The sequence below is a fragment of the Aethalodelphis obliquidens genome, unplaced genomic scaffold, assembly GCF_003676395.1.
Source record: "Aethalodelphis obliquidens isolate GAN/ISIS:26980383/991018 unplaced genomic scaffold, ASM367639v1 scaffold137, whole genome shotgun sequence".
Classification (NCBI taxonomy): domain Eukaryota; kingdom Metazoa; phylum Chordata; class Mammalia; order Artiodactyla; family Delphinidae; genus Aethalodelphis; species Aethalodelphis obliquidens.
In genome coordinates, this window is record NW_020838081.1 from 252,323 (window position 1) to 265,170 (window position 12,848).

The window sequence follows — 12,848 nt, forward strand, 5'->3', positions numbered from 1 at the left end:
CAGCATTTGTATTTGTCCTCAAAGGGACATTTCATCCAAGTCATTTAGTTACTTGAAGCTGAAGTGTCTGAGTTTTTCTGCCTTAAAAAAATTAATCAGGGGCTTCCCTGGTGGCGCAGGGGTTGAGAGTCCGCCTGCCAATGCAGGGGACACGGGTTCGTGCCCTGGTCCGGGAAGATCCCATATGCCGCGGAGCGGCTGGGTCCGTGAGCCATGGCCGCTGAGCCTGCGCGTCTGGAGCCTGCGTGTCCGGAGCCTGTGCTCCGCAACGGGAGAGGCCACAACAGTGAGAGGCCCGTGTACCGCAAAAAAAAAAAAAATTAATCAGCGTTATTCATGTAAAATGGTAGTTAAATCCAGTTTGGCATAAATTTTTTTCCTCAGTATGAATACTGGTAGTTAAAAGACCGTTCTTGACACCTATGTTATATATTTACTCACACATTTAAATTCTAATTCCCAGTTTGCATTAGTCGGTTTTGATTTCCATAGAGAATAGGTGGGACCAAATGTTCTTTATATATATACTTACATACAGAACTTTTGGGGGTGCTGAGTCTCTTAGTAGGAATAATTTAATATTTATCTCTAGTTTCCTTTGAAATTAGCCATACCATTATGGACAGAGAGTAGAATATTTAAATGTTTCCTGGGTGTTCTTCCAAATCAGCCGTAGAAAATGAAAGAATGATTTATTCTGAGAAACACTCTGAGCATCTTTTACCTGGAATGTGACTGACTTAGATCTTCATATGGCTGGCTTGTTCTTGTTATTGATATTTCACCTCAAATGTCACCTTTTTAGAGAGGGGGCTGTCTGTCTGGGTAATCACTCCTTTTTTCTCCCTTCATAACATGTATCACTATATGATAATAATCTTGTAGTTTTTTCCTCCCTCAGTAACATGTGAAGCTCCATGAGGGCAAGGACCTTGCCTATCTTGTTCACCACTGTCTCGTGTGTCTTATTTACCCATTCTTTGAATCATGTTAGGCAGTGAGTAATTTTTTGTTTAATGAATGAATAGAATAAATGTTTATTTCTTTTGAAATTGTGACATCATTTTCTCTAGATGTCACAGTCATCCTTTAAAAATTTGTGATTCCATTGAATTAAAGTTGTTTTCTACAATAAGTATAGTGTCTGCTTTCTCTTGCCTTTTTTCAAAAACATTTTTTGGTAAATATTGAATGAAAAATCAGACAATAAGAATCTGACCTAAAGTAAATATTAGAGTGACAAATATTTAGCATTAGGGACAACTGTGACTTTGTTATATATTGAGCTGGAAGGAGGTCAGTGTGGCTGGAGTGGAGCAAGCCAAGGGAGAGAAGAGTCAGAGATGACATCAGAGGAGAGAGGAGGTTAAGACCTGGTGGCTTATGTGGACTTTGACTTTCACTCTTAATGATATGGGAGGCCCCTGGAGGGTTTTGAGCAGAGAAGTGACATGGAGGTGGGTTTGGAGCTATAGGGATTTTGGCGTACGGTCTACTTCTGAGCTCTCATATAAGTTCCACTGGCTAATTTTGTCTATCTCTGTGCCAAGACCACCCTGTTTTAATTTTTATAGCTCAATTCTTTTTTTAAAATTAATTAATTAATTTTTGGCTGCGTTGGGTCTTTGTTGCTGTGCACGGGCTTTCTCTAGTTGCGGAGAGCGGGGGCTACTCTTCGTTGCAGTGCGCGCGCTTCTCATTGCGGTGGCTTCTCTTGTTGAGGAGCACAGACTCTAGGTGTCCGGGCTTCAGTAGTTGTGGCGCACGGGCTTAGGTGATCCGCAGCACGTGGGATCTTCCTGGACCAGGACTTGAATCCTCTGCATTGGCAGGCAGATTCTTAACCACTGTACCACCAGGGAAGTCCTATAGCTCAATTCTAACCCTCAGTATATTTGGTAGAGAGTATCTTGCCGGATCCTCCCCTCAAAGCTGAGCCTTCTTACTTTTCTTATTCGGGAGGGTGTTGGCTGTACTTGGAATTCTGCTCTTCCATATATATTTTAGAATCAGATTATTGTAATTCCTCAGAAAACCCTCTTGGGATTCTGATTGGAATTGCATTGACTGTATAGATTAATATGGAGACAATTGATATTCTTATAGTATTGAATTTTCTAGCCTTAAAATTGGGATAACTTCATTGATATGCGTCTTTAATGCCTTTGAATAAAGTTTACATATATATATATATATACATACACGCACACACATATATGTGTGATCTATATATGTTATGTGTGTATATGTGTGTGTATATATATATATATATGAATAGAGGTCTTGAGTGTCTTTTATGTTAAATCCTAAGTGCCGTTTTTGTTATTGTAAAGATGCTTTTTAAAAATTACATTTTCTGTTTCATATTGATGTTTACAAATACAGTTGATATTTGTATATTGAGCTTATATTTAGCTACCTTGTTAACACTTATAATTCTAATAATTTGTAGATTCCTTTGAATTGTCTATGTAGATAATAATATCTGTAAATTCTATTACCTTTTCCTCTTTCCAGTCCTATATAGTTTATTCATTTATTTTTTCTTATTTTACTGAGCTGTCTGGAACCCACTAGGAAAATGTTTAATAGTAATGTTAATAAGTATTAATAGTAGGACTTCTTCTCACGTTTTTAATTTTTAAAGGGACTATCTAAAAATTCTACATTTAAGAATGATATTGTAGGTTTTTGTCATACTTTTATCAAGATATGAACTTTTAAAAAGCATTTAATTATGGACATTTTACTCTTTAGAAAGTTTACATTCCTACTATTAGTGTACAGAACGGCACACTTTTCCGTGTCAGTACTTTACACCACATGGGGTACTCATATATTTTAAAAGTTTCAAATTTCATAGGCAGCAAAAAAAATTTCTTTACTGGTTTAGATTTATTTCTTCCTTTTAAACCAATATTATATATTGATACAGCTGTTCTTCTTAAAGATAGGTTTTTTTGAAACAAAAGAACTTATTTTGAAATAATTTCAGATTTAAAGTTGCAAAGATGATATAAAGGATTTCCTGTTTCCTAGACCCTTGACCCTTATTCCCCAAATGTTAATATTTTACCGTATTTGCTTTATCATTCTCTCTCTCTCTTTCTCTTCCTCCATACACTGTACATATTTTTTTCTGAACGGTTTAAGTTGCAAGCTTTATCTCTAAAAACTTTGGTGTTCTTCCTCTTTTTTTTCTGGTTAAGCTTTTTATTAGACTCTCTTATTCTAGAGATCTGGGCTATGCCTTATTTATTTATTTTATCAAAATATAATTGACATATAACATTGGTGTCAAGTGTACAACATAATGATTTGATATTTGTATGTACTGCAAAATGATCACCACAGTAAGTCTAGTTGACATCCATCACCACACATAGGAACATATTTTTTTCTTGTGATGAGAACTTTTAAGATTTATTCTCTTAGCAACTTTCAAATATACAATACAGTATTATTAACTATAGTCACCATGCTGTACATTGCATCCCTAGGACTTGTTCATTTTATTACTAGAAGTTTGTACCTTTTGAACACCTTCATCCATCTTGTCATTTCTTAAAACAAGAGCATTGTTTTATGTAACCACCTTACTATTGTCAAAACAAAAAAAATTATCATTGTTACAATATTACTATCTAATCTGTAGACATTTAAATTTTATCAGTTACCCTTTATAGCAAAAAATTTTTTTTCTTGTCTAGGGTCCAATCCAGGATCATGCATTATATTTAGTTATCATGACTCTTAATCTTCTTTTCTGGAACAGTTACTCAGTTGTTCCTTGTCTTTCATGATGTAGACGTTTTTAAAGAATACAGGTCTGTTATTGAGTAGAATGTCCCTTAGTTCGGGCTTGTCTGTTGCTGCCTATGGTTAGATTCATGTTTTACCTTTTGGAAGAATGTATGTGTGTATGTATATTTACATACACATTTATATCTATTTCTACATCTGTCTATATTAAGAACTGACCCTATATGGTTAACTCTTATTTCCAAGCTTTCCCCCTTGTCATCTTTGTAACTTCCTTTTATGAGAATGAAACCAAACCCACATTGTCCACAGTGTATTTACTTATTTGCTCAATCCTAGAATATACATGAAAAAGTTTCATATCTCTGTGTAAAAACAAATAACTGAGTATAATATTTGTTTATATTTCTTTTTGTCTTTAGTTCAAGGAGAGTATGTAGTTAAAATACTGCTTTCAGAAGTTACCTGGGGTTAATTCTTTTCCCCCAGCCTCCTTCAGTGTAGTTATATTATTCATTTCAAATATAGTTAGGTACATTTTTTCATTTGTGTTTCATTTTGGGTTCTTCCCTCCTATTATTATTAGCAGCAGTAGCAGTAGCAGTAGTAGTAGTAGTAGTATATGAAACATTAATGTGGTTTTAAAAGAACTGTACAAAAAGATTGGTTAGTTTATTAGAGTACTGAGAAATAAAACTTATGACTTTTAATTGTGTTTGTTCTTTCAGGGAATCATTTAATACTTCACATTAGGACAAATATGTGAAAGTTCCTGCCAACCTGTGAGAATTTCTTCCTTTGGACATTTTTTGTTCTACTTACTGTACAACTTTCTTAGAAGTTCTTTTTTGGTGCCATGTTCTGTGGCTTGCATCAAAAGAGGAGTTTGTCTTCATGAAGATTCCTAACATTGGTAATGTGATGAATAAATTTGAGATCCTTGGGGTTGTAGGTGAAGGTAAGTTTAGCATTCCTTGAGTTTTTGAGCAATGTACAATTATACCTACCACCAAAAAAGTTATTAATTCAGATTCTGTTAACTTAACCTTTATCAATTCACATATGTGCCTAAGAGTAAAATATTAAAAGTAAAATTACTCTTAAACTATTTGGGTCTTATTCTCCAATTGAACGTTAATAACATTTAAAAATCCTTTAAAGTTTAAGAAATCAGATTTCTTAAGGCTGCCTTCATTTCATTCTTTTCATTAGCAATCATGATTTCTTTAGTCTACATTTTTTTGGTTACATTTACTTTTTATGTCAGCTAGGCTTATTTTGACTAACTTAAAATTTGTATGTCAAATTTTCCTTAATACATGATAAATAAATGAATAAATAACTTCTATTTGTCTTTGAGAATAACAAACCACATTTTATAAATTCTGAACCACACCATTTGGTCTTGTTTTTGTTTTTTTTTCCCGTATGCGGGCCTCTCACTGTTGTGGCCTCTCCCGTTGTGGAGCACAGGCTCCGGACGCGCAGGCTCAGCGGCCATGGCTCACGGGCCCAGCCGCTCCGCGGCACGTGGGATCCTCCCGGACCGGGGCACGAACCTGTGTCCCCTGCATTGGCAGGCGGACTCTCAACCACTGTGCCACCAGGGAAGCCCAATTTGGTCATTTTTTAACATCTCTGAAATCAGATGTGTGTTATAATCAGTAGCATGTCATGGTTTGATTGACAGCACTTTTTCTTTCCTAGCAGTACTAATGCTTATAATCAGTGATACCAATTTGATGAAATATGGTAATTCATTTTCATAAATCTTCCTGATTCTTCCTTGTTAGGTTTTTTTTTTTTTTTTTGGTACGCGGGCCTCTCTCACTGCTGTGGCCTCTCCCGTTGCGGAGCACAGGCTCCGGACGCGCAGGCTCAGCGGCCATGGCTCACGGGCCCAACCGCTCCGTGGCACGTGGGATCCTCCCGGACCGGGGCACGAACCCATGTCCCCTGCATCGGCAGGCGGACTCCCAACCACTGCGCCACCAGGGAAGCCCCTTGTTAGTAATTTTTGCTCTTGGCTTAAAGATAACTTTATGGAGATTTTGATAAATGATTCTGTTAACACGATATAAGTGATTTATAATTATGGTTTCTTAGCATCTATATCTTTAAAGCAAATATTACAAAAACTTGATATTTCAGAATTTTCAAGTATATTTTGAATTTCAAAAGAAGTTTTAAAATTTACCTATGTCAACAGGATAGTTGTTCTGGATTTTAATACTAAGTTGTTAAATCCTTTTCAAATAAATAGAAACAATTAAAATATTGTCTAATCATTGCGTGTTTGCTTCAGGGTCTGAAGTTTGAAACCATATAAAAAGAATGGATCCTTCTTCCTTCACCAGTCAACTCCTTTTCCTGTTTTTCATTGATATTAATTATGTAGATAAAATTCATTTTCAATGTGTTATCTAGTATTAATTTTATAATACCTGCTTTCTTTATTATTTTTATTTTTGTTTTTTCAAAAGTATTATAGAGACATGCCATAAAGCTACTTGATGGAGAAGGTCAGCTCCTTGGGTGTAACAGGATTGGAATGTTCCAGATTCTGGGCCTAAGATTTTCTGGATCATAGCCTTGTTTTTCATAGTATACCCATAGGTGATAATCTTCTCAGGGATCGGCTTAGATTAACTAAAACTACCAGACTGTTATATAAATCAGAATATGTCAGTTTTAAATTGTAGTCAGAACCATCATTGCTATATGTTTATTTTTCTTTGTAAACTACCTCATATGCTTTTCTGACTATGAAATACATATATATTAAGGTAATTAAAAACTGTCAAGCAAGCTCTATGTCCCTGCAGCCTAAGCAGTGCATTTTTACCCCACAGAAAAACTAGCATGGGCAGTTAAATGAGGATTGGATGATTGCCTGGTGATTGTGGAGTTGAGTTGGATGGCTGTAATGGCTGGGTTCATCCTAACTGTGATAATAAGATTCATCCATCTCTACCGGGTGAGGGAGACTTATTCTGGCTCTCCAGGCTCTGTTGGAGACACATTTCCTAATGTCATCTCCCTGAAGTCCTCTTCTCAGAGATGAACACGGGCTTTGCCTGTCTGTAAATGTCAATCATTTCTACAAACTTCAGTTATCATATATTATATTTTGATTCTCCTAATTAGATATTTTCACATTATAACTTTTGCCTCAATTTCCTTGCTGTCAACTCTGTGTTTTGCCTCTAAGGAAGCAGCTTACTGGCTAGTTAATAGTATAAGTAACCCAAAAGCTAGTGATGTATCTCATTTGAAATATATCAAAGAAAGTGGGAGTGCTTGGCTATAAATGGCCAGAGATCCTTGGACCCCTCTGCTGGTGCCTTTGATTTTAATATTTATGGCAAAAATGTAGCAACTCCTACTAGTTATTTATTGGAATGCTGAGGTGAGGCCTGTACTATTTTGCCAGTCAGGGAAAACATTCCAGTATCTTAGAAGAGAATTTAAATGTCTCCTAGGACAGCGAACATATTTGGTAGGCTCCATGCTTGAGCCTACCTTTGTGAAACCATTAACTCTTAAAGTTTGAGTTCTCTAGAATCTTTTGAGGTGATTTTAATTTACTCTTAAAGTTGTTATGTCCAAATCTTGTCTCTAGAAATTTTTAAACTTAAGTTTAAAAAAGAAAAGTGAAATTTTCTTTAAAAAGAGAAGCATTTAAGAATATGCACTTGTTGGGGAAATGGGTTGCTTATACTCTTGGTTTATAAAAAATGTATAATAAATATTCATGCTCTCTTTGTATATGGCTCATTGCATTATCACTGCAGAATATTATCGTTTTAGGAATCATTATTATACCATATATTGATAACCAATGTAAATATAATAGAACTTTGATTCTACAGTCTCCAAGAGCTGTAATTTGTATACGTGCCCCTAATTGTTTACTTCTTTTTTTATTATAGGAGCCTATGGAGTTGTACTTAAATGCAGACACAAGGCAAGTACATAATTTTTAAAAAGAAAATATCTATATATGTTTAACTGTTTTGAAACTAATGTAGTGTTCTGTGCATGTGGGCATATAATTAAAACTGGCTATGATGGTGATGATGCTTAATAAAGGAGAATTAATATGGGAACCCTGAAAAAAGAGACTTCTTTGGGTAAGCTTTATCATGATTAAGTAGTTAGTTCTTTACAGTCATGTGCTCTTTTTTTCAACTGACCTATGTGTAGGTGAAAAGCTGCCTAATGGGGAGAGAGAAAAGATGGTAGAGAAGAAATCAAAGTAGTGACAGATTTAATTTATGTTCAAGTACTTAAGAGCAAGGAGGAGTTTCATGTCAATATTTTTCTTGTAGACCCAATAACTTAAACTGCTCATTGGGTCAGAATCCAGATTTTGAAGGGTAGTGTATAGGTGTTTGGTTATGAAATAGGGCTTGGGGTAATAGTGTATGATTATGACTGTTAGCTGTGGTTGATCACCCTTGAACAGCCTTGAAATGAATCTTATATATATAGATTATTTGACTATGATTAATAATCACCAGTTATTCAGGGAGATTATTTCAAGTTTCCATAGGTGTTGCTCAGTGTTGAGCATGTTTTACTCAGAGACTACCGTTAAGATGGCAAGTGTTGAAGCTGTAACAATTTCAAACATTAGGTTAAATATTTTTCTATTATGGTATACCTAGTTTGAATATTAGTATCTGGCCTCATACTATTTTGTGTATAATTTGTTAAGACCAAGGTTTAAAGATTTTTGGGATATTTTATAATGATATAATTTATATCTGAGATGAGCTTCGCAATTTAGCCTAAGCCATTTAATTTAAACTCTCAATCTGTCAATCTGTCATAATATATGTATGTGTGTGTGTGTATATACACACACACACAAAGATGATATAATTTTTATGTTTGCTTTTTCTTTCCCATTGTACAAAATATTACTTACATTTTGAATTTAAGGCTTCATGACAGTTGATGTATTTTGGGTTTTACATCACAAATCTCTTTAATTCAAAGAATTTTCTATTATTCTTGAAATTGGGTGTTTGAGTTATTTTATGTTGATAATAGTTATCTGAAGATCTCTGCCAGTAAATCCTAAAAAAATGGTTTGAATACTGTTGGCTGTTGATTCAGGATGACTAAGAATTTAAAATAATAAATTAAATGTAATCAAAATAAATTTAGCACCTTAAATTCCTAATTAAGAAATATCACTGCAGTTTGAAATTAAACAAATAGAAAGCTCTCTAGTGAAGTGCTGTGCTTTTAAGGAGGTGCCTTGAGTTAAAATAAATTTAGGAAGCTTTAAAAAAGTAAAATTCTTGGGTAGATACTACTCAGGGGAAATAGGTTGTTAGTGTCCAAATTAAATTTGACTCTTTAATGAACATAATACTCCTTTTTGTACTATGGCTCTATTGATACAACATAGCAAATGGAAGCTTCAGTTCTTAGTCTTAATCCTTGAATTTTAAAACCCAGGGATTTCTGATATATAATGACAAATCTTCCAACAGTATTTTCTCTCAGTCGTTGTCACACTTCTTCCCGTGACCTTTTCCCCTATACTTTCTTTTTTTTTAATTAAAAAAATTTTTTTAATTTTTTAATAGATCTTTATTGGAGTATAATTGCTTCACGATACTGTGTTAGTTTCCGTTGCACAACAAAGAGAATCAGCCATATGCATGACCTTATCTAAGCTCTCCTGCCTTTTATGTACAAATAAAGTTTATTAGTTGAATATATTGTTTTTATCTTTCCATATATCTGGTTTACTCATTTGTTAAAACATGCTTGTTAACTGTACCTCATTCTCATAATACACACTATTAGTGCCAGCAAGATGGGCTCAGAGTGAAAGTGGACGAGAACAGGCATCTCTGCTCTTGGGAAACCGACTCTAAACGTGAACTCTGATTCTTAGTGGCCATGTGCAAGGCATTTTGAGTTACAAGGATGAATAAACCATAGTTTTCTTGCCCTTATATGTCTTATGGTCTGTCTGAATAGATAGAAGAATAGATAAAAAATAACCTGTGAGATTGCTGCAAATGGGATTGCATCTAAAAAAAATACCTCTTTTTTACTGCCCTTCACTAAATGAGGGCCCTACAGACCACCTGTCTGAGTATCGTTGCTTTTTCCTTTCATGTACCTAAAAAGATAGCACTGGATGGAAAATTTGAAGCATAAATTAGTACCTAACTCAGAGTAATATAAAATTCTTTCTAGAATTTGCAACTGTTTAGTCATTAGACTTCTTACAGTATACCCTTTTTTCAGCTAGAATCAGACCTTCAGATCTTTACCCCACTGTCCAAAAACAGAGAATTTGATGCTTCTGATAAGATTTACCCATTAGGATCAAACGAATGGATAACTATGAAATCTCATAGTCAAAAATGGATATAATCCTCCCTTTTGTGCTTATTATGTGTAAAGTGATCATGCCCATATATTTTGCATACCTTTTAAATTTTTAATAAAATGCTTATAAAAATGTATAAATCAGGTCTCTTGTGATTACTTACACAGGTATGTGATCACATGCATAAATTTGATCTGTTTCTGAGAATGTTGGCTATGATTGTATATATAACTAAATAATTCCTAGCATATGGTGTATTTGAACAAGTATGAAAGAAAGTCACTGTTTTAATCTGTGTCCTGTTGCAAGAAATTTAGAGGTCATGTTTATAAACAGATATATCTTGTCTTTTGTGAACATAATATGATGTTGGGCTATTCCAGACCAAAGATCATACTCCTTAATTTACTGAAATAAATGCTGCCCAATTAAAAAAGAAAAATGTAACTGTACTTTCTTTTTGACAACTTCTGTTTATTGTTATATATACATATTGGCATGTATATGAACACTCTTAGCAGTGACTATTAAACTCTTTATGGAGCTTTATGATTACTCGCACTTGGAAGAAGTTCTGGCTTGGACCTTTGCCCTGTAAATATGCATTGCTGATCTTCTTTTTCTTTACGTGTCTGCTTTGAAGTGCCTGTGAGAGGGGAGGCATGTTTTACAGTACACTTTTCTTCCCAGAAACCCAAAAAGGTCATCCTCACAACAAAGTAGGGAGAATGGAATGGAGTTGAAATAGGGAGATGCAATTAGAACTTGAGGCAAGAGAGAGGATAGAGAGAGGTTGGAGATTGATGCTAATTGAGCCTAGGACAGTGAAGTGCTGATTCATGTAGTTCCTTTCCTATGGCTGGGGTTGACTTATGAGAAGTGTTTGTTTGTTTTGAAGTAGTAGGTAACGAATGCTCTTGAATAGCTAGTTATACAAAGCTGTGAACAATCCAGTACTGGGGTACAGCTGTAAGTATTGAATAAATGATAAACTTGACTTAAATTACAGAACCAAAAAGGAAGGACACTGTAGAGAGCTTTTGCACAGTGGTGGGTCCCTGTGGAGGGATTAAAGATGATCCCAAGGATTTGTGGTAAACTGGAAAAGCATTGGTATCATTTATCTGACTGGGAAACTTGTAAAGGATGTATAAGTTTGGAGGGAGAGATAATGAGTTTGGCTTTCATAATAAAGAATAAAATGTCAACAGAATACCAAACCTGATATTAGTAAATACCATATATTGAGCATCTACCATATATGGTAGATAGGCACTCTATTTGATGTTTCACATTTAATCCCCACAATCCCCACTCTCATCCTTATTTTACATATGAGGAAACTGAGTCAGAGAGAGGCTATGTAACAGGGCCAAGATTATGCAGCTGATAAGTGGCGAAACCAGGCTTTGATCTGACTCCAGAAATGGCTACCTTGAACCTGAGATGGAAGTGTGAAATGATATGAACCTTCCAAGAGGGAGTACAGAGCAGAGTGAAAGACGTGTTTAAAATGATCATACTGAAAGGAGAGGGAGTAGACCTCTTGAAAGCAAGGAAGAAAGATTTTTTTTTAAATGGTATTCACCAATAGTGTTAAAAATCCATAAAAAAGATCCATAATGATAAGGATTGAGGGGTGAGAAAATCCATTTCATTTAAGAATGCCATTTATTAATGACTTCTTTAAGTCAAATGATACATTAATGCCAAATTGCAAGAGGGTAAGGAGAGTAGATAGAGAAGATCTGGATTGTGTCATTTTTCTCTTTTGAGAGTTGTAGGAAGAGTAGATTTGATTAAATATTTTCTAGGTAGGAATACTCATATTTTCCCCTACTAAAAGGCATTCTTTGGATGTTTGTTATTACTTAATATTCACAAATTTGTCTTTTGTTATAAGCCTTCATTTTTAGCAAGCAATATGCATTTTGGATTAATGATTCCATTTTTCTTTTTCAGATTAATTTTATTTTTTCACCAAAAAGCTGAATGATGATTTGGTTACTTTTTTTTAATCAAACTATTTTGAGAAGATGCTTGAGGAAAAGTCAGTGAACCATTATCAATTTAACAGATTATTTATAGTTGCCATCTAAAACCATACAGTTATTTTCTACTAGACCAAAATAAACTTATTTTTTCAGGTTGTTGCCCACATTAAATAAAACAGATGTTTTTCTTTAATTTTTAGTTTTAGGTTTTACATGTTATTAGAGTTTTTAAAACTTAAAAAAGATGTCAACAATGAGAAACAGAATATATGGGATATTATTTACTTTGTCATTTTATTCCTCCTTATTTAAATAAAAATAAGATGTGGTTTCTTGCTTTTGTGTGCAAAATTCCTAGCGTTTGAAGAAGATTATAGCGAGGCTTGGGGTTTTTCATAAAGATTGTAAGAAGCTGGAAGTATTTCAGTATTAATTGATTATTTTATCATAATCTTTTTTTAAGTAATTGCACTGTCTGAAATTATGTGAATTTACTGCAGGTTATGAAGATTAATGAGATATCAATATTAAACTGGACTTCAGGTCAGGAACAAAGGTAGTAGGAATCATTAATGGGGGAAAACATCTGCCTCTTCTTACAGAGGCACTCATGTAGAACCATTACTTCTGTGTGGTTTCCTCTCTTGACCGGGTTTTTGTTTCTGATCCAATTGACTGTAGAACAGTCTCTGGAACACGACAGAAGTCTCACCAAAATCATACTTCTTTGT

At 34.5% G+C, this 12,848-nt stretch overlaps 1 protein-coding gene across 4 annotated transcripts in view; it reads left to right on the forward strand.

The window, feature by feature from the left end:
• The window catches only part of CDKL5 (cyclin dependent kinase like 5), a 189,406-nt gene that overhangs the window by 52,096 nt on the left and 124,462 nt on the right, over positions 1 to 12,848 (forward strand). For 3 of the 4 annotated variants that reach the window (XM_027099686.1, XM_027099683.1, XM_027099684.1), the window contains 2 exons: positions 4,491 to 4,720; positions 7,695 to 7,729. In XM_027099686.1, coding sequence (XP_026955487.1) covers positions 4,657 to 4,720; positions 7,695 to 7,729 — 99 coding nt within the window. In that variant the 5' untranslated portion in view covers positions 4,491 to 4,656. Of the gene's footprint in view, positions 1 to 4,490; positions 4,721 to 7,694; positions 7,730 to 12,848 lie in introns of those variants that run through there. The other variant, XM_027099685.1, reaches the window with a different exon arrangement.